The sequence below is a fragment of the Petromyzon marinus genome, unplaced genomic scaffold (genome assembly GCF_048934315.1).
Source record: "Petromyzon marinus isolate PM22_M1 ecotype Great Lakes invasive population unplaced genomic scaffold, UKy_Petmar_22M1.pri1.0 PM_G_Scaffold_15, whole genome shotgun sequence".
NCBI classification, from domain to species: domain Eukaryota; kingdom Metazoa; phylum Chordata; class Hyperoartia; order Petromyzontiformes; family Petromyzontidae; genus Petromyzon; species Petromyzon marinus.
In genome coordinates, this window is record NW_027422706.1 from 1,491,931 (window position 1) to 1,518,167 (window position 26,237).

At 48.8% G+C, this 26,237-nt stretch overlaps 1 protein-coding gene across 1 annotated transcript in view; it reads right to left on the bottom strand.

Annotated features, from left to right (window-relative positions):
* Nucleotides 1-1,253: 1,253 nt before the first annotated feature.
* LOC142910720 (uncharacterized) overlaps nt 1,254-26,237 on the bottom strand; it is a 39,854-nt gene continuing 14,870 nt past the window's right edge. The window contains exons 3-14 of the mRNA XM_076060116.1: nt 21,582-21,751; nt 15,761-15,814; nt 15,252-15,388; nt 14,268-14,324; nt 13,974-14,052; nt 11,568-11,663; nt 8,615-8,788; nt 7,781-7,834; nt 7,291-7,427; nt 5,763-5,819; nt 5,060-5,144; nt 1,254-1,292 (exon numbers count right to left, since the gene is read on the bottom strand). Coding sequence (XP_075916231.1) covers nt 1,254-1,292; nt 5,060-5,144; nt 5,763-5,819; nt 7,291-7,427; nt 7,781-7,834; nt 8,615-8,788; nt 11,568-11,663; nt 13,974-14,052; nt 14,268-14,324; nt 15,252-15,388; nt 15,761-15,814; nt 21,582-21,751 — 1,139 coding nt within the window. The remainder of the gene's footprint in view (nt 1,293-5,059; nt 5,145-5,762; nt 5,820-7,290; nt 7,428-7,780; nt 7,835-8,614; nt 8,789-11,567; nt 11,664-13,973; nt 14,053-14,267; nt 14,325-15,251; nt 15,389-15,760; nt 15,815-21,581; nt 21,752-26,237) is intronic.

The window sequence follows — 26,237 nt, forward strand, 5'->3', positions numbered from 1 at the left end:
AGCTTTTCTTAGAGCCTAGTCTCCATTGGTGTTGGACCAGAAGACGCCAAAAGGCGTACAACTCAAAAACAGCGCACTATCAGAGTATTGAGGTGCTTGGGGTGAGCCATTATGAGTCCTCCTTTGCCAGTAACAAGATATAGGAAGAGGTTTTACCCTTTTAACTGGTTAATTCTTTTTCGTCTTCGCTTTAACTTTAATATACATTTGTTTGGTATTTGTGTTCTCTATTGTAGTTTTTGTTGCGCTGTGACAAGCGATATAGGTGTGTATTTTTTTAGGTTAGGAGTAGAGTTGGAGTGGCTGTCCGAAACGCATCCCGAAAATTAAATGAAAGTGGGAAAATCGTTAAATTTACGCAATTGTGTTTTCCGCGTGTTTTAAGTCCTTTTTTTCTTTTAAGAACGCCATCCCTTTTGTAAATCGAAGGACCTGCAATGATGTGCAAGTACAAAATAACAAAGAAACTGACATTTGTCAAACACATTGTCCTAAAGAGGATGAACTTGAGTTTCAGGAATTGCTCATTGCTAAACTGCCCATAGAATGGCTTTGCATTTTAGTGGCAATGCTATACATCCAGAAATATTCCCACTTCCTCCGATTGTGGCCGATGTTAATGACCAAATATTACATTGAAATCATTGTGATAGCTATTTTTACGGGCAAGGTTATTTCATGAATTCGTGATTAACTGTTTTTTTTCCCGTTTTGCATAAGTAAAAATGATTTAAGAAAATTAATGGTTCACATCTTTACGCAATATGCTTACATAATAATGTTGCAGTGTATAGTGTGCTATAAAATGTCACATGCATGCTTGTAAATCATCTCAGATTTAATTAAACGATTGTTTTGCTTTATAGCATATCCGCCCTCGTCACTGAACCGCCAATTCAATGAAAAAATCAATTCCATAAAAAAAAATACGAAGTGTTTTCTTGCTCACATAAAAAGCATCCAGTGACTCTCATCACCAATGCCAGCAACCAAACAAGGTGAAATTTGCACATTCCCATAATGGGGGGCTACGTTTGTTCACAGGATGAAAACTTTTCAATCATCAGCATCAGCAGCTATGCCCAAATAACCCAGAATGTACCCGATCTAGTCAAATCCTGGAAGATAATCAGGTTTTAACTTGGATGTTGCTGGCGCAGTGCTGACCACACGCATAGCAGGTTGGCATGGGCAGCTGCAGGGGTGCAAGGTGGTCAGCTGAAGGATCCATTGTTGTACTGTACTTATATGCTCTACTCGCACTTGTGCTCATCCATTTTGTGTTCCGCTTTCTGTCTCGCAGCGAAATTCCCAACGTGTGCGATTGTTACATTTGATTTGTCAGTGTGAGTTCCGTTCCTGATCATTGTTTCTGATCACTCGCAAGACAATTGAGAGATGGACATTGGAAGGCCTTCTTCCAGAAGCGGATAGAGAATGACTTTGATGATAAGTCATTTGACTCTCAATTCTATTTCACATTTGCTTGGTTATGGTATTTACTAAAATGCAAAATAACCCTCGAAGCTTTGTTTATCATTCAAATAATTTGAAACGAGCATGCAACCAAGATTTTGCTGCATGTTGTTTTATTTGCATGTTTCATTTATAGGCTGCTATATACTGGTGGGGAGGTGGAAAGGGAGAAGTGGGGGGGGGGGGATTGGGAGGATTTGTGTGCTGGGGGGTGGGCAGAAGCTTGTGCAAGCTGTTTTTTCTACATAACTCAATTTACTTTCTTTCATTTGTCAAACTTGCAACATTTAAATTGTTGATTTAAAGCTTTCGTGACTGCAGGGATTCATATTCTTGGTTCTTTCGGTAAAGTCACCACCACGTAGAAGGGAAGACAATAAAATAATAGAGAATTTTATTGTTTTATATTTTTATTATTTTATTGTTTCCCTTCTAGCGAGAATTTTATTGTTTTATATTTTTATTATTTGATTGTTTCCCTTCTACGTGACTTTACCGAAAGAACCAAGAATTTGCAACATTTAGTTGATATACTAAGCGACCTCTCACGGTCTTTACATAACGTCTTGACATGTAACCTACTCCGATCATTTGTCCCCAAGTTAAAATCGCCCTAAATGCATGGAAATAATTTGACACAGCACCCACGACCACTGAAAATAAGAATGCTTGATTAAAGCACTGATGTGCGTTTATTGTTGTAACTGTTGACGATGAAAAAAGAAGCAATCCGAGCACAAAGCAACACATGGATGCACATGCAATCAGGGAATCATGTCGCAGCTCCGATTATAGCACGGTTGGCTACGTACAGTGTGAAAGACGTTCTCCACGCATACTAAATTTAATTTCACATTTGTAACGTATTTGTTGCGCAAGGTGAAAAAAATATTAACAGATGTGCACACGTATGTATTAGAATGTGAATCAATTATTGCATTATCCAGTTCATATCATGTACTCGGCAATGACACACAATGTTTGCTTTGTGATTGTATATTATGGATATTTTTTGGTCTATAATACGGTATCTTCCTCCACATTTTCAATAAGCTAAGCAATGAGAGATCAGCACATATAAATCATTAAAAGATCATTGTTTACCCAAGCTCATATTTAGTGTATCGTGATGTTGATGAAGATATATTATTGTTGTTACATGCAAGTGCTGTTGCTGAACAACTGAGAGATCAAAACAATGTCCATTAGCAAATTAATCTCCTGAACAACATCATATGGTGGGACCAGAATTATTTGTAAAGTAACCATTGTTAACAGGCATGGCAGTCAAAGAATGTAACGCATCAGTTGGGAGATGGAGCAATGAAATCAGCTCGTGTGCAGGTCATAGTTGGATTATTACATCATAGCATCGTCAAAGGTGGTGGGTTGGGGAGGCCTCCATTCATTGACCATGGCTGATGATGATGACGATGATGATATATAAAGGTGTCTCAGTTTTAGTATTTGATTCCTTGCTGATTTTGTACGTTTGCTCACTGATAAACAAATTATCAGTCTATAATTTTAATGGTAGGTGTATTTGAACAGTGAGAGACAGAAAAACAACAAAAAAATCCAGAAAAACGCATGTTAATAATGTTATAAATTAATTTGCATTTTAATGAGGGAAATAAGTATTTGACCCCCTCTCAATTAGAAAGATTTTTGGCTCCCAGGTGTCTTTTATACAGGTAACGAGCTGCGATTAGGAGCACACTCTTAAAGGGAGTGCTCCTAATCTCAGCTTGTTACCTGTATAAAAGACACCTGTCCACAGAAGCAATCAATCAATCAGATTCCAAACTCTCCACCATGGCCAAGACCAAAGAGCTCTCCAAGGATGTCAGGGACAAGATTGTAGACCTACACAAGGCTGGAATGGGCTACAAGACCATTGCCAAGCAGCTTGGTGAGAAGGTGACAACAGTTGGTGCGATTATTCGCAAATGGAAGAAACACAAAAGAACTGTCAATCTCCCTCGGCCTGGGGCTCCATGCAAGTTCTCACCTCGTGGAGTTGCAATGATCATGAGAACGGTGAGGAATCAGCCCAGAACTACACGGGAGGATCTTGTCAATGATCTCAAGGCAGCTGGGACCACAGTCACCAAGAAAACAATTGGTAACACACTACGCCGTGAAGGAAATCCTGCATCGCCCGCAAAGTCCCCCTGCTCAAGAAAGCACATATACATGACCATCTGAAGTTTGCCAATGAACATCTGAATGATTCAGAGGACAACTGGGTGAAAGTGTTGTGGTAAGATGAGACCAAAATGGAGCTCTTTGGCATCAACTCAACTCGCCGTGTTTGGAGGAGGAGGAATGCTGCCTATGACCCCAAGAACACCATCCCCACCGTCAAACATGGAGGTGGAAACATTATGCTTTGGGGGTGTTTTTCTGCTAAGGGGACAGAACAACTTCACTGCATCAAAGGGACGATGGACGGGGCCATGTACCGTCAAATCTTGGGTGAGAACCTCCTTCCCTCAGCCAGGGCATTGAAAATGGGTCGTGGATGGGTATTCCAGCATGACAATGACCCAAAACACACGGCCAAGGCAACAAAGGAGTGGCTCAAGAAGAAGCACATTAAGGTCCTGGAGTGGCCTAGCCAGTCTCCAGACCTTAATCCCATAGAAAATATGTGGAGGGAGCTGAAAGTTTGAGTTGCCAAACGTCAGCCTCGAAACCTTAATGACTTGGAGAAGATCTGCAAAGAGGAGTGGCACAAAATCCCTCCTGAGATGTATGCAAATCTGGTGGCCAACTACAAGAAACATCTGACCTCTGTAATTGCCAACAAGGGTTTTGCCACCAAGTACTAAGTCATGTTTTGCAGAGGGGTCAAATACTTATTTCCCTCATAAAAAATGCAAATACATTTATTACATTTTTGAAATGCTTTTTTTTCTGGATTTTGTTGTTGTTATTCTGTCTCTCACTGTTCAAATAAACCTACCATTAAAATTATAGACTGACCATTTTTTTGTCAGTGGGCAAACGTACAAAATCAGCAGGGGATCAAATACTTTTATCCCTCACTGTACATTGTTATTAAAGGCAATGCATCCTATTGTTATAGTTACATTGTTATTGAAGACAATTCATCATATTGTTATAGTTACATTGTTATTTAAGACAATGTATCCTATTGTTATAGTTACAATGTTATTGAAGACAATGGATCATATTGTTATAGTTACATTGTTATTGAAGACAATTCATCATATTGTAATAGTTACATTGTTATTGAAGACAATGTAACCTATTGTAATAGTTACATTGTTATTGAAGACAATGTATCCTAGTGTTATAGTTACATTGTTATTAAAGACAATGCATCATATTGTTACAGTTACATTGTTATTAAAGACAATGCATCCTAGTGTAATAGTTACATTGTTATTGAAGACAATGCATCATATTGTTATTATCAGAGCCATGTGTGTTTGCATGTTCACCCATTCACCCACCACTCACCCACGCACTTAGTCAACCACCATCGCCCCACTCTCCCCCCACTCTCCCCCCACCCTCCCCCCACTCTCCCCCCACTCTCCCCCCCCACCCCCACTCTCAGCTTCTTCTCCTTAGCGATTCTCTCCGCCCTGAGCGCTGCCACCTGGACAGGTGACAGCGGCGTCTCGTAGCTGATACCGCTGCAACAACATCAACAACATCAACAACACCATCAATAACATCAATAACATCAACAACACCATCAACAACATCAACAACACTATCAATACCATCAATAACATCAGTAACATCAAAAACACCATCAACAACATCAACAACATCAACAACATAAAGAACACCATCAACAACAATCAACAACATCAACAACACCATCAATAACATCAACAACATCAAAAACACCATCAACAACATCAACAACACCATCAATAACATCAACATCAAAAACACCATCAACAACATCAACAACACTATCAACAACATCAACAACATCAACAACATCAACACCATAAACAACACTATCAATAGCATCAACACCATCAACACGATCAACAACATCAAAACCATCAACAACACCATCAACAACACCATCAACACCATCATCAACACCATCAACACCATCATCAACACCATCATCAACACCATCATCAACACCATCAACACCATCATCAACACCATCATCAACACCATCAACACCATCATCAACACCATCATCAACACCATCATCAACACCATCAACACCATCATCAACACCATCAACACCATCACCATCATCACCATCAGCGGTGTGGGGTGCTCACCTCTCCGACGGCACCGACACACGCTTGGGATTCTTCTGGAAGAGATTTGTCCCCAACCTGAAAAGAGCGCAGCACACACACACACAGTCACACACACGCACGCAGACACACACACGCACGCAGACACACACACATGCACAGACACACATACGCACGCACGCAGACGCACACACGCACGCACGCAGACACACACACATGCACAGACACACACACGCACACGCACGCAGACACACACACATGCACAGACACACGCACGCAGACACACACACATGCACAGACACACACACACACACGCAGACACACACACATGCACAGACACACACGCACGCACGCAGACACACACGCACACGCACGCAGACACACACACATGCACAGACACACGCACGCAGATACACAGACATGCACAGACACACGCACGCACGCACGCAGACACACACACGTAGACACACGCACGCGCACGCACGCACACGCGACGTCAGAGGGAGCGGGTGAGTGAGTGGATGAGCGGGTGGGTGGGTGAGTTTGTGGGTGAGTGAGTGGGTGAGTGAGTGGGTGGGTAGGCGAGTGAGTGGGTGAGTGAGTGGGTGGGTGAGTGGGTGGAAGAGTGTGTGTGTGGGTGGGTGGGCGGGTGAGTGGGTGAGTGGGCGGGTGAGTGAGTGGATGAGTGAGTGAGTGGGTGGGTGGGTGGGTGAGTGGGTGGGTGAGTGGGTGAGTGAGTGGGTGGGTGGGTGAGTGGGTGAGTGAGTGGGTGGATGGGTGGGTGAGTGGGTGGGTGGGTGGGTGAATGGGTAGGTGAGTGGGTGGGTGAGTGAGTGAGTGGGTGAGTGAGTGGGTGGGTGGGTAGGCGAGTGAGTGGGTGAGTGAGTGGGTGGGTGAGTGGGTGGAAGAGTGTGTGTGTGGGTGGGTGGGCGAGTGGGTGGAAGAGTGTGTGTGTGGGTGGGTGGGCGAGTGAATGGGTGAGTGAGTGGGTGGGTGGGTGAGTGAGTGGGCGGGTGAGTGAGTGGATGAGTGAGTGAGTGGGTGGGTGAGTGGGTGAGTGGATGAGTGAGTGAGTGGGTGGGTGAGTGGGTGAGTGTGTGGGTGGGTGGGCGAGTGAGTGAGTGAGTGGGTGGGTGGGTGAGTGGGTGGGTGAGTGGGTGAGTGAGTGGGTGAGTGGGTGAGTGAGTGGGTGAGTGGGTGGGTGGGTGAGTGAGTGGGTAGGTGAGTGGGTGGGTGAGTGGGCGGGTGAGTTGGTGAGTGAGTGGGTGGGTGAGTGAGTGGGTGGGTGGGTGAGTGAGTGGGTGAGTAAGTGAGTGGGTGAGTGAGTGAGTGGGTGAGTGAGTGGGTGAGTGAGTGGGTGGGTGAGTGAGTGGATGAGTAAGTGAGTGGGTGAGTGAGTGAGTGGGTGGGTGAGTGAGTGGGTGAGTGAGTGAGTGGATGAGTAAGTGAGTGGGTGAGTGAGTGGGTCGGTGAGTGAGTGAGTGAGTGGGTGAGTGAGTGAGTGAGTGGGTGAGCGAGTGAGTGGGTGGGTGAGCGTGCGGGCACCCACACGGGTTTGAGTGACATCCTGCGCTTGGCAGCGCTGCTCCGCGCCAGCTCAAACTTGGCAGAGAAGAGCTCCGTCTGAGTCGTGTGCTCGTCCTGCGCGAAGATCTGGCTGGTGCACAGCGGCTGCCTGCTCTTCGTCTACGCGGGGAGGGAGGGAAGGGAGGGGGAGGGAGGGAAGCAGTCAAATGATCAACACCACCACCACCATGAGACCCACTACAGCCATCATCATCGCCGCCATCACCATCACCACCACCATGAGACCCACTTAGCGCACCTGCTCACCCGCTCACTCGCCTACTCACCCGCTCACCCGCGGCTCGCTCGCCCACTCACCCACCCACCCACTCACCCACCCGCTCACCCCTCTCACCCACCCACCCGCTTGCCCGCCTGCCCACTCACCCACCAACCCACCCGCTCACCCACCCGCTCGCCCATTCACCCACCCGCTCACCCACTCACCAGTGGCTCGCTCACCAGCCACTCACCTTGTAGACGCCTTTGGTCTTCTGCTTCTTCTTGGGGTGGAAGTCGTGGAGGAGCTGGGGGAGACATTGAAGGCACGAAGATGGTCAGCAGCTCACCACCACCGTCACCATGGTGATGGTGAGCTCACCACCACCATGGTGACAGTCAGCTCACCACCACCGTCACCATGGTGACAGTCAGCTCACCACCACCACCGTCACCACCATCACCATCACCATGGTGACAGTCAGCTCACCATCACCGTCACCATGGTGACAGTCCGCTCACCATCACCGTCAGCTCACCATCACTATGGTGACAGTCAGCTCACCACCACCGTCACCATGGTAACAGTCAGCTCACCATCACCGTCACCACGGTGACAGTCAGCTCGTCACCACCATCACCGTCACCACGGTGACAGCTCACCATCACCGTCACCACCACCACTGTCACCATGGTGATAGTCAGCTCACCCACTCACTCACCCAGCCACCCACTCACCCATTCACCCATTCACCCACCCACCAACCCACTTACCCACCCACCCCCCCACCCAGCCACCCACTCACCCACTCACTAACCCACCCACTCACTCACCCACCCACTCACCAAACAACCCACCCACCCATCCACGCCTCACTCACTCACCCACGCAGCCACCCACTCACCCACCCACCCACTCACCCATGCACTCACTCACTCACCCAGCCACCCACTCACCCACTCACTAACCCACCCACTCACTCACCAACCTACCCACTCACCCATTCACCCACCCACCAACCCACCCACTTACCCACCCACCCCCCCACTAGCCACCCACACACCCACTCACTTACCCACCCACCCACCTTGCCATCCTCGCGTGGCACCACAACGGCCTCGTAGCGCGAGCGGCAGTGCTTGGGTGAGCGGTAGACGCGGCTCACCACGTTCACCACATCGCTCACCAGCTCCCAGTTGGGGGTGTGCGCCGGGGACACCGGGGCCAGGTTCAGCGGCAGCTCCAGCAGCTGCTGGATCGCCTGGTGAGGAGACACGGAGGGAGGGGGGGGGGGTTGGTGGGTGGGTGGGTGAGTAGTTGGGTGAGTGCGTGGGTGGGTGGGTGAGTGGGTGAGTGAGTGGGTGGGTGGGTGGGTGAGTGAGTGAGTGAGTGGGTGGGTGAGTGGGTGGGTGAGTGGGTGAGTGAGTGGGTGGGTGGGTGAGTAGTTGGGTGAGTGGGTGGGTGAGTAGTTGGGTGAGTGGGTTGGTGGGTGAGTGGATGAGTGAGTAGGTGAGTGGGTGGGTGGGTGAGTGGGTGAGTGAGTGGGTTGGTGGGTGAGTGGGTGGGTGAGTGGGTGAGTGAGTGAGTGGGTTGGTGGATGAGTAGTTGGGTGGGTGAGTGGGTTGGTGGGTGAGTGGGTGGGTGGGTGAGTGAGTGGGTGGGTGAGTGGGTGAGTGAGTGGGTGGGTGAGTGGGTGGGTGGGTGAGTGAGTAGTTGGGTAGGTGAGTGGGTTGGTGGGTGAGTGGATGGGTGAGTGGGTGGGTGAGTGGGTAAGTTTGTGTGTGTGTGTGTGTCTGTGGTCCGGCATGCCTAAACAGCTTTTGTTCTGCCGGATAGAGGGGGCTAAACGGGCGCGGCCCGGGCCAGAGAAGAGATGGAGTGATGTGGTACAGGAAGACGTGGAGCTGAGTGGACTTGCCGATGACTGGTACCAGTATTTTCAAGATCGGATTTGTTGTTGAAAGTGGTTGCGCAATTGGCGGTTTGGAGTGTCCGTCTAAGGCTTTGATGGTCTTCCAAAGTTTTGATGAGTTTTGGCGGTGGTCAAAAGATTCGACAAACTCGTGCCAGCGTTCCCTGTTTTGGCTTGATTGATTAGCTTTGTGATTTCAATATTGAAGGCCGGGAGGATTTGTGGTGATGTAGGATTTTTTGTCCTAATGGTGTTCCGTTGGTTTATTAGCGTTGAGGCTTGTTTAGGGAGGCAGGGAAGGTGTTGCTTGCAGCAACCCCCCAGCGATGGTGTGCTTGGTGGTAGTCGCGATGATGTTTCTGAAATTATTTTCAGAGTTATGTGCGGATGTGTGGCTATGGTTGATGTTGTCGGTGAATAATTATTCTGAATCATAAGTGAAAAGTGGCCAGTTTCCTTTTTTAAAGTTGTGATACAAGCGGTTTTTAGGATTTAAATGTAGATTTAAAGCTTCCGTGACTGCAGGGATTCATATTCTTGGTTCTCTCGGTAAAGTCACCACCACGTAGAAGGGAAACAATAAAATAATAAAAATACGTTAAAAAAATAATTCTCACGACGTTTGCAATCATCATAAAAAACGCCATTTTTTTTCAAATCTTCTCGCTGTGGATTTCACACCTGCTGATGATGATTGCTTGTTTGTTTAGCAATCGAAACGTCATGAGAATGTTATTGTTTTTATTATTTTATTATTTCTCTTCTATGTGACTTTACCAAAAGCATCGAGTGAACGGTTTTTAGGAGTTTGTGAATGTTTGGCGGCATTGAGGGTCAACGCAATAGGTGGGCGGTCGGCTCCAAGGGCCTCAAAAAGACTCGCCAGTCGATTGATGAAAGGAGTTTTCCTGACGCTATTGAAGGGCAAGATGATGACGGAACTCTGGTTTGATTCTTTTCATCGAGTACCCCATAGGGGGAGCCGTTCAAGATACCGGCCATGAGGTCGCCACGTGCATCGGGGAGGGGAAGACTGCGGCCTTTTTTTGTGGGCGTCGAAATCTCCAATAACAATTGAGTCGTCGTTTGGTAAAAGTCGATATATATTGAACTCATAGTTGCGAGGGCAAGACCTCGTCGCCGAGATGTAGACGTTGATTAAGGTGAGCGGGCCCAGACGGGATTTGATACGGACGCTTAAGACTTCTGCGGTGATATCACAATGAGGCATTGGGATTTTAATATCTTCAAATTGAATGCTGTCGTGGATGAGGTAAAGGGAGACCGCCACCGGCTGTTGGTCGGTCTCTCTTACGGAGGAAAGTGACATTTTGTAAGTCGGGGCGCGCGAGAAGTGGATTTTAATTTTGTTTCTTCGATGGCGGCTACGTCAATGGAGTTCTCTTGTAGGAAGGTGCCGGAGTTCAAGAGATTTGTCGTTGATGCCGTCGATGTTTTGGTCGAAGGATTTTAAGGTCGTTTTTGTCGTGGACGTTTCGTGTTGTGGTTGTGCAAGGTGGAGTTGTTGGAGTGGACGATTTGCAGAACCGGCCGGAATTTGAGCTGGGGATGCGGGCTAAAGCAGCGCAGCGTTTGCGTTACGAAGCTTTGCAAACCGTCGTGTTGGATGGAATTTGCATTGACGTTCATGCCGCAGCCGCCACAAGGGAAAGACGTGGCCTGGATTAAAATCGACGTCCCCGGCAATAATGAGAAGCCAGCTCCAGCATGCGGGGAGGCCTGGGCTGGCTGGCGAAGTTGCCATGTTTCGATTTAAAGCTTTCGTGACTGCAAGGATTCTTTCGGTAAAGTCACGTAGAATGAAAATAAAATAATAAATTGATAAAATAAAATAAAACTTCGTGAGAATTTTATTGTGTTATTTTATTTTACCAAATTTATTATTTTATTCTCATTCTACGTGACTTTACCGCAAGAACCAAAGAAGAAGTTGCCATCAGCAAATGCTTTAGTAGCACTTGGGTCTCTCCACTTGGAACAAGCGACAACACCGCAGCGGTGGTTGTTGTCGAGCGGGTGGGTGGCCTAAACCCCTAAACCTTAACCGTGACGTAAACCCTTAAACCCTCCCCACCTCACCCACCACCCTCACCCCCCACCGCGTCACCTGCAGCAGGGCCCAGTCCTCGTTGACAAGCCACTGCGGCTGGTCGGCGGTGAGATCCGGCGGCGGCGGCCCCACACGGCCCGCGGCCGCCACGTCCTATTGTTATAGGTACATTGTTATTAAAGGCAATGCGTCCTATTGTTATGGTTACATTGTTATTAAAGACAATGCATCCTATTGTTATGGTTACATTGTTATTAAAGACAATGCATCATATTGTTATAGTTACATTGTTATTGAAGACAATACATCCTATTGTTATGGTTACATTGTTATTAAAGACAATGCATCCTATTGTTATGGTTACATTGTTATTAAAGACAATGCATCCTATTGTTATAGTTACATTGTTATTGAAGACAATACATCCTGTTGTTATGGTTACATTGTTATTAAAGACAATGCATCCTGTTGTTATGGTTACATTGTTATTAAAGACAATGCATCCTATTGTTATAGTTACATTGTTATTAAAAACAATGTATCATATTGTCATAGTTACATTGTTATTAAAGACAATGCATCCTGTTGTTATAGTTACATTGTTATTAAAGACAATGTATCATATTGTCATAGCTACATTGTTATATTCTTAGTTTTTTCGGTAAAGTCACGTTGAAGAGAAAAAACAAAACAACAAAATATATATAAAACAATAAAAAATTCTCACGACGTTTCGACCATAACTCAAACGGTCATCATCAGGTGTGTCGGTTTGCATAAATTTATTTTGAAAAGGCATATTTATTTATTTATATAAAAATAACGTTTGCGTCACGCGCAACGATTGGCTGTTTGCCAGGACTAGTCCATCTATTTTTTGAAAAGAGGAGGGGGGAGACGAAATTTGTTTTTATGTATGCTGTCTGAAAGCCACTGTAAGCGTGAACAATCAATCAAGAACTGAAATGATTTATCAAATCTTTCCAATGATTGCTAAGATAGAATCCATCTTCTCGGTTGAAATTGTCTCTGTGTTTGTATATGTGGATAGCCTCATGAACGAATCTCTCATGGAAGCCAGATGGCTTACAAAGAACCGTTTGAGTTATGGTCGAAACGTCGTGAGAATTTTTTATTGTTTTATATATATTTTGTTGTTTTGTTTTTTCTCTTCAACGTGACTTTACCGAAAAAACTAAGAATATGAATTACTGCAGTCACGAAAGCTTTAAATCAAAGCTACATTGTTATTAAAGACAATGCATCCCGTTGTTATAGTTACATTGTTATTAAAGACAATGCATCATATTGTTATAGTTATATTGTTATTAAAGACAATGCATCATATTGTTATAGTTACATTGTTATTAAAGACAATGCATCCTGTTGTTATAACTACATTGTTATCAAAGACAATGCATCCTATTGTTATGGTTACATTGTTATTAAAGACAATGTATCATATTGTTATGGTTACATTGTTATTAAAGACAATGTATCATATTGTTATGGTTACATTGTTATTGAAGACAATGTAAACATATTGTTATAGTTACAATTTATCAATTTATTATTTTATTCTCATTCTACGTGACTTTACCGAATGAACCAAAGAAGATATAGTTACATTGTTATTAAAGGCAATGCATCCTGTTTTTATGGTTACATTGTTATCAAAGACAATGTATCATATTGTTATAGTTACATTGTTATTAAAGACAATGTATCATATTGTTATAGTTCATTGTTATTAAAGACAATGCATCCTATTTTTACGGTTACATTGGTATTAAAGACAATGCATCATATCGTTATAGTTACATTGTTATTGAAGACAATGCATCACATTGTTATAGTTTCGTTGTTATCAAAGACAATGTATCCTATTGTTATGGTTACATTGTTATTAAAGACAATGTATCATATTGTTATAGTTACAATTTATCAATTTATTATTTTATTATCATTCTACGTGACTTTACCGAAAGAACCAAAGAAGATATAGTTACATTGTTATTGAAGACAATGCATCCTATTGTTACAGTTACATTGTTATTAAAGACAATGTATCCTATTGTTATAGTTAGTGTTGTTGAAGACAATGCATACTCTTTTTACGGTTACATTGTTATTAAAGACAATGCATCATATTGTTACAGTTACATTGTTATTAAAGACAATGCATCCTAGTGTTATAGTTACATTGTTATTGAAGACAATGCATACTATTTTTACGGTTACATTGTTATTAAAGACAATGCATCATATCGCTATAGTTACATTGTTATTGAAGACAATGCATCATATTGTTATTATCAGAGTCATGTGTGTTTGCATGTTCACCCATCCACCCACCACTCACCCACGCACTCAGTCACCCACCCTCGCCCCACTCTCCCCCCACTCTCCCTCCACTCCCCCCCCCCACTCTCCCCCCACTCTCCCCCCCACCCCCCCTCTCACCTTCTTCTCCTTAGCGATTCTCTCCGCCCTGAGCGCTGCCACCTGGACAGGTGACAGCGGCTTCTCGTAGCTGATACTGCTGCAACAACATCAACAACATCAACAACACCATCAATAACATCAACATCAACAACACCATCAATAACATCAACAACATCAACACCACCATCAACACCATCAACACCATAAACAACACCATCATCATCATCAACAACACCATCAACACCATCATCAACACCATCAACACCATCACCATCATCACCATCATCACCATCAGCGGTGCGAGGTGCTCACCTCTCCGACAGCACCGACACGTGCTTGGGATTCTTCTGGAAGAGATTTGTCCCCAACCTGAAAAGAGCGCAGCACACACACACAGTCACACACACGCACGCAGACACACACACACACACGCAGACACACACACACGCACGCAGACACACACACACACGCACGCAGACACACACACATGCACAAACACACACACGCACGCACGCAGACGCACACACATGCACAGACACACACACGCACACACATGCACAGACACACACATGCACGCATACGCACGCAGACACACACATGCACGCATACGCACGCAGACACACACACATGCACAGACACACGCACGCAGACACACACACGCACACACATGCACAGACACACACACGCACGCAGACACACACATGCACAGACACACGCACGCACGCAGACACACACACACACGCAGACACACACTCACACACACGCACGTAGACATACGCACACACACGCACGCACGCACACGCGACGTCAGGGTGGGCGGGTGAGTGAGTGGATGAGTGGGTGGGTGAGTTTGTGGGTGAGTGGGCGAGTGAGTGGGTGAGTGAGTGGGTGAGTGGGTGGGTGGGTGAGTGAGTGAGTGGGTGGTTGAGTGGGTGGGTGGGTGAGTGAGTGGGTGAGTGGGTGAGTGAGTGGGTGAGTGAGTAGGTGAGTGAGTGGGTGGGTGGGTGGGTGAGTGAGTGAGTGAGTGGGTGAGTGAGTGGGTGAGTGGGTGGGTGGGTGAGTGAGTGAGTGGGTGGTTGAGTGGGTGAGTGAGTGGGTGAGTGGGTGAGTGAGTGGGTGAGTGAGTCGGTGAGTGAGTGGGTGGGTGGGTGGGTGAGTGAGTGAGTGGGTGGGCGGGTGAGTGAGTGGGTGATTGAGTGAGTGAGTGGGTGAGTGAGTGAGTGGGCGGGTGAGTGAGTGGGTGAGTGAGTGAGTGGGTGAGCGAGTGAGTGGGTGGGTGAGCGTGCGGGCACCCACACGGGTTTGAGTGACATCCTGCGCTTGGCAGCGCTGCTCTGCGCCAGCTCAAACTTGGCAGAGAAGAGCTCCGTCTGAGTCGTGTGCTCGTCCTGCGCGAAGATCTGGCTGGTGCACAGCGGCTGCCTGCTCTTCGTCTACGCGGGGAGGGAGGGGAGGGAGGGAAGCAGTGAAATGATCATCATCACCACCACCATGAGACCCACTACAGCCATCATCATCGCCGCCACCACCATCACCACCACCACCACCACCATGAGACCCACTGCAGCCATCATCATCGCCGCCATCATCATCACCACCACCACCATCACCATGAGACCCACTTAGCTCACCTGCTCACCCGCTCACTCGCCTCCTCACCCGCTCACCCGCGGCTCGCTCGCCCGCTCATCTACCCACCTCCTCGCCCGCCTGCCCACTCACCCACCCGCTCACCCCTCTCACCCACCCACCCATTCACCCACCCGCTCACCTGCTAACCAGCGGCTCGCTCACCAGCCACTCACCTTGTAGACGCCTTTGGTCTTCTGCTTCTTCTTGGGGTGGAAGTCGTGGAGGAGCTGGGGGAGACATTGAAGGCATGAAGACGATCAGCAGCTCACCACCACCGTCACCATGGTGATGGTGAGCTCACCACCACCATGGTGACAGTCAGCTCACCACCACCGTCACCATGGTGACAGTCAGCTCACCACCACCATGGTGACAGTCAGCTCACCATCACCGTCAGCTCACCATCACCATGGTGACAGTCAGCTCACCATCACCGTCAGCTCACCATCAGCATGGTGACAGTCAGCTCACTACCACCGTCACCATGGTGACAGTCAGCTCACCACCACCACCGTCACCACCATCACCATGGTGACAGTCAGCTTACCATCACCGTCACCACCACCACCGTCACCATGGTGACAGACAGCTCACCATCACCGTCACCATGGTGACAGTCACCACCACCGTCACCATGGTGACAGTCAGCTCACCATCACCGTCACCACCACCACCGTCACCATGGTGACAGTCAGCTCACAAACACCGTCACCACCACCACCACCACCGCAGTGACGGTGATGACGATGATGACGATGAAGATGCCGATAATGCTGATGATGATGATTCTGCTGAAGCCGATGATGATGCTGATGATGAAGCTGATGATGATGCTGATGATGCTGATGATTCTGATGATGATGCTGATGATTCTGCTGAAGCTGATGGTGTGAGAAACTCATAATCAACATCATTATTGTCACCATCGTCAGCGGCAGCATCACCACCACCCACTCACTCACCCACCCACCAACTCACTCACTCACACACCCACTCACTCACCCACCCACCCACCTACTCACTCCCTACCCACTCACTCACCCACCCACTCACTCACCCACCCACCCACCCGCTCACCAAACCACCCACCCATCCACGCCTCACTCACTCACCCACGCAGCCACCCACTCACCCACCCACCCACCCACTCACCCATGAGTGGGTGAGTAGGTGGGTGGGTGAGTGGTTTGGTGGGTGAGTGAGTGGGTGGGTGGGTGAGTGGGTGGGTGAGTAGTTGGGTGGGTGAGTGGGTTGGTGAGTGAGTGGGTGGGTGGGTGAGTGGGTGGGTGAGTGGGTGGGTGAGTAGGTGGGTGGGTTGGTGGGTGAGTGGGTTGGTGGGTGAGTGGGTGGGTGAGTTGGTGGGTGAGTGGGTGGGTGGATGAGTGGGTGAGTAGGTGGGTGGGTGAGTGGGTAAGTGGGTGGGTGAGTGGCTGGATGAGTGGCTGGCTGGGTGAGTGGCTGGGTGAGTGGCTGGGTGAGTGGCTGGCTGGGTGAGTGGGTAGGTGAGTGGCTGGGTGAGTGGCAGGGTGAGTGGCTGGGTGAGCGGCTGGGTGAGTGGCTGGGTGAGTGGCTGGTTGAGTGAGTGGCCGGCTGAGTGAGCGGCTGTCACCCTGCAGCTGCAGCTGGTGCCGGGCACCACCACCACCGCTGCCCCCGGCGGTGGAGCAGATGAAATAATGGGCACGTTATTTTAATCCCCCCATCCCTCCACTCCTCTGTGCACACCGGCAGTACAAGGGGATTAAGTTAGAAATGTGTGGTTTAAGATGTGGAGCAGAGATCTCAACAAAATCATAATGGTGCATGAATGAACAAATTAAAAAAAATCGATTTTAATAAAGTATGTAATGATTGCCAGTCAGTAAGACATTCTGATTAAAATTATTAAAATTGTGTTTATTTTTACTTAACAAAGAATGCATTTATAATCACACTTACACTTCAGTCAATGAATTAGATGGACACAAGAGGGTATGTGTGTATGTTGAACGTATTTCGCATTGTACGTAACCAACCGTGCACATTGGAGGTGTGAGGTAGCAGTAGCGTTAAATGGTTTTTAACGCCAAACGGATGGATGGTTAGAAAAATGGGTTGCCATGAATAACAAAAAAAATTTTGAGCCAAATTTGTGAATGCAACACTTCCAAAAAATGTATTTTTTTAAAAAAGATTAACACTTTCATTCTGTACTCTTTGGTTCTATTCGGTAAAGTCACGTAGGTAAAAAATTAAAACAAAAATCACGACGTTTCGGCCACAACACAAGCGGCCTTCATCAGCTGAAGGGACCAGACTGTCACCTGATGAAGGCCGCTTGTGTTGTGGCCTGAAACGTCGTGATTTTTGTTTAAATTTTTTTACCTACGTGACTTTACCGAATAGAACCAAAGAGCGTGGATCCTTGCAGTCACGAAAGCTTCAAATCGAGAACTTTCATTCTGCCCTTTTTTGTAACGTTACGAGCACCATCCCCTCCGATGCAACATTATTGTTGTTCACGCTTCTTGACGCGGCGACGACAGCGGCCCACTTCGTGGGGCTGTCATTTGCGGTGGCCGGGTCGCTTCTAAAACAGCGCTGCACAGCAACTCACCGGGGCCTTGCCTGGTCAAATAAAAGGCAGTTTTAGTTTGCTTTAGTAGAACGCGGTGAACCCCGCGGTGAACCCCGCGGTGAACCCCGCGGTGAACCCCGCGGTGGCCTCGTGTGCACGGTGGGCAGCTGCGGAGGAGGAGGAGTTCACGTCGTCCCTCTTCCACTTCACTCACTTGCTGGTGACGGCCGAGCTGCTGTCCACCCATGCTGCAGGTGAGGCTCACTCACTTACCCACTCACCCACCCGCTCACCCACTCGCTCACCCACTCAACTACTCACTCGCCCACCCGCTCACCCACCCGCTCACCCACTCACTCACACACCCGCACACCCACTCAACTACTCACTCGCCCACCCGCTCACCCACTAACTCACCCACCCACTCACCCACCACTCACCCACCTGCTCACCCACCCACTCATCCACTTACAGTGAGGGAAAAAAGTATTTGATCCCCTGCTGATTTTGTACGTTTGCCCACTGACAAAAAAATGATCAGTCTATAATTGCAATGGTAGGTTAATTTGAACAGTGAGAGACAGAATAACACCAAAAAATCCATAAAAACGCATGTCAAAAATGTTATAAATTGATTTGCATTTTAATGAAGGAAATAAGTATTTGACCCCTCTCAATTAGAAAGATTTCTGGCTCCCAGGTGTCTTTTATACAGGTAACGAGCTGAGATTAGGAGCACACTCTTAAAAGAAGTGCTCCTAATCTCAGCTTGTTACCTGTATAAAAGACACCTGTCCACAGAAGCAATCAATCAATCAGATTCCAAACTCTCCACCATGGCCAAGACCAAAGAGCTCTCCAAGGATGTCAGGGACAAGATTGTAGACCTACACAAGGCTGGAATGGGCTACAAGACCATTGCCAAGCAGCTTGGTGAGAAGGTGACAACAGTTGGTGAGATTATTCGCAAATGGAAAAACACAAAAGAACTGTCAAACTCCCTCGACCTGGGGCTCCATGCAAGTTCTCACCTCGTGGAGTTTCAATGATCATAAGAACGGTGAGGAATCAGCCCAGAACTACACGGGAGGATCTTGTCAATGATCTCAAGGCAGCTGGGATCATAGTCACCAAGAAAACAATTGGTAACACATTACGCCGTGAAGGACTGAAATCCTGCAGCGCCCGCAAGGTCCCCCTGCTCAAGAAGCACATATACATGACCGTCTGAAGTTTGCCAATGAACATCTGAATGATTCAGAGGACAACTGGGTGAAAGTGTTGTGATCAGATGAGACCAAAATGGAGCTCTTTGGCATCAACTCAACTCGCCGTCTTTGGAGGAGGAGGTGTGAGTGAGCCAGTGTGAGTGAGGAGGTGTGAGTGAGGGTGTGAGTGAGGAGGTGTGAGTGAGGGGGTGTGAGTGAGGAGGTGTGAGTGAGGAGGTGTGAGTGAAGGGGTGTGAGTGAGGAGGTGTGAGTGAGGGAGTGTGAGTGAGGAGGTGTGAGTGAGGGAGTGTGAGGGGATGTGAGTGAGGGAGTGTGAGTGAGGAGGTGTGAGTGAGGGAGTGTGAGGGGATGTGAGTGAGGGAGTGTGAGTGAGGGGGTGTGAGTGAGGGAGTGTGAGGGGATGTGAGTGAGGGAGTGTGAGTGAGGGGGTGTGAGTGAGGGAGTGTGAGGGGATGTGAGTGAGGGAGTGTGAGTGAGGAGGTGTGAGTGAGGGAGTGTGAGGGGATGTGAGTGAGGGAGTGTGAGTGAGGAGGTGTGAGTGAGATAGTGTGAGGGGATGTGAGTGAGGGAGTGTGAGTGAGGGGGTGTGAGTGAGGAGGTGTGAGTGAGGAGGTGTGAATGAGGAGGTGTGAGTGAGAAGGTGTGAGTGAGTGAGGAGGTGTGAGTGAGAAGGTGTGAGTGAGGGGGTGTGAGTGAGGGGGTGTGAGTGAGTGAGGAGGTGTGAGTGTGTGAGGAGGTGTGAGTGAGGGGGTGTGAGTGAGGAGGTGTGAGTGAGTGAGGAGGTGTGAGTGTGAGTGAGTGAGTGTGTGTGTGAGTGTGAGTGTATGAGTGTGTGTGTGTGAGTGAGTGTGTGTGAGTGAGTGTGTGAGGAGGTGTGAGTGTGTGAGTGAGGAGGTGTGAGTGTGAGTGAGTGAGGAGGTGTGAGTGAGGGGGTGTGAGTGAGGAGGTGTGAGTGAGTGAGGAGGTGTGAGTGAGTGAGGAGGTGTGAGTGTGAGTGAGTGAGTGAGGAGGTGTGAGTGAGGGGGTGTGAGTGAGGAGGTGTGAGTGTGTGAGTGAGGGGGTGTGAGTGTGTGAGTGAGTGAGTGAGGGGGTGTGAGTGAGTGAGTGAGGAGGTGTGAGTGTGTGAGTGAGGAGGTGTGAGTGAGTGTGAGTGAGGAGATGTGAGTGTGAGTGAGTGAGGGGGTGTGAGTGAGGGGGTGTGAGTGTGAGTGAGTGTGAGTGAGGAGGTGTGAGTGAGTGAGTGAGTGTGAGTGAGTGAGTGAGGAGGTGTGAGTGAGTGAGTGTGAGTGAGTGAGGAGGTGTGAGTGTGAGTGAGTGAGGGGGTGTGACCGTGCGAGTTGCGATCGAGGGCCCCTCACCCAGGCCGTGCAGGAAGCTCCGTGAGTCTGCGTGCCTTCTCCGCCGCGTCCACGCAGCGCCGCCAGCCACGCCAGCCACTCGGCCGACGAGGCCTTCGGCGCTCGCGAGTCCACGGGGCGGCGGCGTAGGCGGCGGTCGCGTTTGGGGCGCGTGCGGGTCGGCGTAGTGGCGAGCGGCAGCGCGGCGGTTCACGCACCGCGTCGACGACCCGGGATCGATTCGATTCTCGCTTGCGGCCAACCTCGGTGACGACAGACGCGAACCGGTCCCGGGCCTCCCCTCGGCCGACTCTTAGAACGAGCGCCCCGGTGCGGTGCGTGGTAAACGTTTGCCTCGCGCGCTGTGCCGGTCTTCACGGCGCTCGCCCCAAAGGCCCGTCAACGCCACGGGTGGGGTATTTGTCTTTGCGCACGTCACCGTACGTACACACGCGGATGTATTTGTAGCCGGGCGGTTGGAGGCGGTCGCCCTCCAACAACAACGGAGGGCGGAGGAGCGACGCTCACAACGACGAGCGGGAACGACGAGCGGAGCGAGAGGGGCGGCTAAAATGCAGCGAGTTTGGGTACGGTAGGCGGCACGCAGCTGGTGGTGCATCTACCAATCGCCTCAGTCAGTCAACCCACGGTACCACCTGGGTCTGTTCCGTGAGCTCCCGTCAGCGAGCCTTCGACACTTCACGCGTCCTCAACGTGCACCCGGCCTGGCGCAGGACGCAGTGGTGACATCGCCGCCGCTTAGTGGCGAACGGCGGCTGCTGCTGTTGCAGTGTTCGTAGCTGCGCAGGTGACCGAGTGTGTGTTTACAGTTGTGCGAATGTAGTCGTGGTTTCCCCCAGAGCATCGTCACCTCTGGCGGGTGCAGCACGTCCATCAGCTGCTTGGGATTCCGCTGAGCCATGAGCACGCGCTCACCCGCCGACGGACACCCTCCGCACGGCAGGCAGTCGCTCACCAGCAGGGCCTGCGTCCGCTCCTCACCCCCACACTCACCCCGGCCCGCTTCCTCTTGGAGCATTCCTGCACACAGCGGAGACGGTGAGCCAAGTCTAATGATATCGGTCTAAAATGTATGTGGCGGCGACGCTGCTGCATTGGCAGTGGTGTCACGAATAAAATTCAACATATTCGTCAAGAGGACTGTTACCTTAAAAAGAAAGGGTATATTTACTGGTGACGTTTCAGGCAATGGCCCTTCTTCACAGCACATAGAGAAAGCAGAGAAGTGGGGTTCCAATAGACGGTAAATTACTATACAGTATTTATTTAACAAGGTAAATCCCACCGAGCTGTAAAGCTCTTTTTCAGAAGCGACCTGGCCACAAATTATAGCTCAACAAAGTGGCTCATTCACGTGGAAATGTATAGCAGCCAAATACTCTAAACGCACGTTGATTATATAAATGTGGAGGGAAAGCCGGAGCCGGAGAAAAATCTACGCGACCACGGGGAGAGAGAGAGACACCGCAAACTCCAAATACACAGCAGGCGTCGTCAGGGACGGGATCGAACCCACGCCTTCCTGTACACCTAGCGAGGTAGTTAACATCTCACCACACAGAGAGAGACACCGCAAACTCCAAATACACAGCAGGCGTCGTCAGGGTCGGGATCTAACCCACGACTTTCTGTACACCTGGCGAGGTAGTTAACATCTCACCTCCGCAGTGCCCCTTCCAACATCACTCACTACCAATATTCGCAGCATTTCTCCCATCACCATTCACATCATCACGGCACTGCTCACAACATCAAGTCTTACACAATCACTCCCGTCACCTACTCCACTATCACTCGAACCATGACTCCCACCATCCCTCGCAACACTTACACCACCACATCATCATTTCCATATCATCGTCATGTACACCATTACACCACAACCATCACATTATCACTCACATCAATCCCCCCATTATCACACTCTCTCACACCCCTTACGCTGCATCACCCTCCCCACCCTCCACACACACGAACAACACTCAAACTATCACACCCACACATCACAATCACCTCCACACCATCACCCCCCACCCTCCACACACACGAACAACACTCAAACTATCACACCCACACATCACAATCACCTCCACACCATCACCCCTCCACACACACGAACAACACTCAAACTATCACACACACATCACAATCACCTCCACACCATCACCACCTCCACTTCACCGTCACTCACCAACACCAACATCTACACCCGCAGCGCCGTCTTACACCATCACCACCACGCGTTGTGATCATCTTCCACATCACTCATCATTTTACACGACATCACCAACATCGCCCTCCTCCTCCTCACCGCCTTTGTGCTGTTGGTCACACGTCCTCACGTATCCCCTCGCGTATCCCCTCACGTATCCCCTCACGTATCCCCTCACGTATCCCCCTCACGTATCCCCTCACGTATCCCCCTCACGTATCCCCCCCACGTATCCCCTCACGTATCCCCTCACGTATCCCTCACGTATCCCCCTCACGTATCCCCTCACGTATCCCCCTCACGTATCCCCCCCACGTATCCCCCCACGTATCCCCTCACGTATCCCCTCACGTATCCCTCACGTATCCCCTCACGTATCCCCCACGTATCCCCTCACGTATCCCCTCACGTATCCCTCACGTATCCCCCTCACGTATCCCTCACGTATCCCCCCACGTATCCCCCTCACGTATCCCCTCACGTATCCCTCACGTATCCCCTCACGTATCCCCTTCATGTATCCCCTCACGTATCCCTCACATATCCCCTCACGTATCCCTCTCACGTATCCCCTCACGTATCCCTCACGTATCCCCCTCACGTATCCCCTCACGTTTCCCCCTCATGTATCCCCTCACGTATCCCTCTCACGTATCCCTCTCATGTATCCCCTCACGTATCCCCTCACGTATCCCCCTCACGTATCCCTCTCACGTATCCCCTCACGTATCCCCTCACGTATCCCCCTCGCGTATCCCCCCACGTATCCCCTCACGTATCCCCTCACGTATCCCCTCACGTATCCCCCTCACGTATCCCTCTCACGTATCCCCTCACGTATCCCTCACGTATCCCCCTCATGTATCCCTCACGTACCCCTCCCTTCAGCCAGGTCACGCTGACCCTGACCCCGTCTCTCTGCTCGAGGTCGTCACCAATATTGAGCAATCCCCACCCCACCACCAGTGAACAACAACAACAAAACAAAATTTTAAAAAAACTCGACTTAAGCTAAAATACGATAATCATGAGGTAAAGTGTTCATTAATTGTGTTAATTAATTACGCTGTACTATGTAGGGAACAATCGTGTCGAGGAGGAGTTTTTGCGCGGGTCGCTTTTGTTACCTCGCCTGCAAAATACAAACAGTAATCGATTCTTCGATTACTGCCATACAAAATTGGGAATCGTAAATTTTAATCTGATGCTATGGTTCGTCTCTGGAATCGATTCACAGGGCCTTTGCTGAGTCGATTACTTTGACTGCTACTGTGAAAACGGCCCTCAAGGCAAAAAATTCCTCCCCCAATAATGGCGGCAAATTACTCACCCAAGATGGCTGAAACTACTCACCCAACATGGCTGCAAACGCTCGTCCAAAACAGCGGTACCTACTTACCCAACATGGCGGCCACAGAGGCCGTAAGACGTCAAGAGCCACGTGCTTGCACGGCGGTGGAAATTCCACATTCCTCTGGACGGGGATGAGCGTGGAGCATAGAGGGTGGAGCAGTGGTCGGTGGAACCCGCACCCCTCCCACGTCCACACAGGGAGAGAGAACTTAGAATTTGGTGATTGTGCTTTGGCAGTGACTTTTTATATACAACGAGGACTCCTCGACTTACGAACGAGTTTCGTTCCAGAGGTCTCTGTTCGTAACTTTACTCCAAACGTGTTGTACGGCGTGTACACTAAACACGGGGAATGCGCTTTAAAAGTTGTATAATCTCCTGCAGATGTAGATGCCACTGGTTCTTTAAGTTCTGCAGATGTAGATGCCACTGGTTCTTTAAGTTCTGCAGATGTAGATGCCACTGGTTCTTTAAGTTCTGTAGATGTAGATGCCACTGGTTCTTTAAGTTCTGTAGATGTAGATGCCACTGGTTCTTCATGTTCTGCAGATGTAGATGCCACTGGTTCTTCAAGTTCTGTAGATGTAGATGCCACTGGTTCTTTAAATTCTGCAGATGTAGATGCCACTGGTTCTTCATGTTCTGCAGATGTAGATGCCACTGGTTCTTCAAGTTCTGTAGATGTAGATGCCACTGGTTCTTTAAATTCTGCAGATGTAGATGCCACTGGTTCTTCACGTTCTGCAGATGTAGATGCTACTGGTTCTTCACGTTCTGTAGATGTAGATGCCACTGGTTCTTCACGTTCTGTAGATGTAGATGCCACTGGTTCTTCACGTTCTGTAGATGTAGATGCCACTGGTTCTTCAAGTTCTGCAGATATAGATGTCACTGGTTCTTCACGTTCTGCAGGTGTAGATGCCACTGGTTCTTCACGTTCTACAGATGTAGATGCCACTGGTTCTTCACGTTCTGCAGCTGTAGATGCCACTGGTTCTTCACGTTCTGTAGATGTAGATGCCACTGGTTCTTCACGTTCTGCAGATGTAGATGCTACTGGTTCTTCACGTTCTGCAGATGTAGATGCCACTAGTTATTTAAGTTTTGTAGATGTAGATGCCACTGGTTCTTCACGTTCTGCAGATGTAGATGCCACTGGTTCTTCACGTTCTACAGATGTAGATGCTACTGGTTCTTCACGTTCTGCAGATGTAGATGCCACTAGTTATTTAAGTTCTGCAGATGTAGATGCCACTGGTTCTTCACGTTCTACAGATGTAGATGCCACTGGTTCTTCACGTTCTGTAGATGTAGATGCCACTGGTTATTTAAGTTTTGCAGATGTAGATGCCACTGGTTCTTCACATTCTGTAGATGTAGATGCCACTAGTTATTTAAGTTCTGTAGATGTAGATGCCACTGGTTCTTCGCGTTCTGCAGATGTAGATGCCACTGGTTCTTCACGTTCTGTAGATGTAGATGCCACTGGTTCTTCATGTAGCATCTACATGACATACGGACAGGTTTTTCAAATCTCTGAAAGTCGAACGTTCGTAAGCAGAGGAGTCCCTGTATAAGGCGACGTTTCGGACAATGGCCCTCCTACACTGCACATAGCCCAGAGAGCGATGTATAAGGGTTGGAGACTGCTCATATAATTATATTTTATTTCAGTTCATTTTTGTGAAGGCAAATCGCTGTTGACTTCCAAAACAAAGTGGTACCCAATTTATCGACCCTCCCCCCACCTCCGCTGGAGGCAGAGGATGATGGGTTGAGCCAACCCCCCCAAGTCGGATTAAAAATTCGAAATCCTTCAACTCACTGGCAGCTGTGAACATTCTCGCTTGAGAGAGAACACCTGCGGTGTTGTGCATGGGGTCAATAATATCATCAGCCATGTATTTAGGATTCTTTCGCACCAATCCACTGCTGGATGAA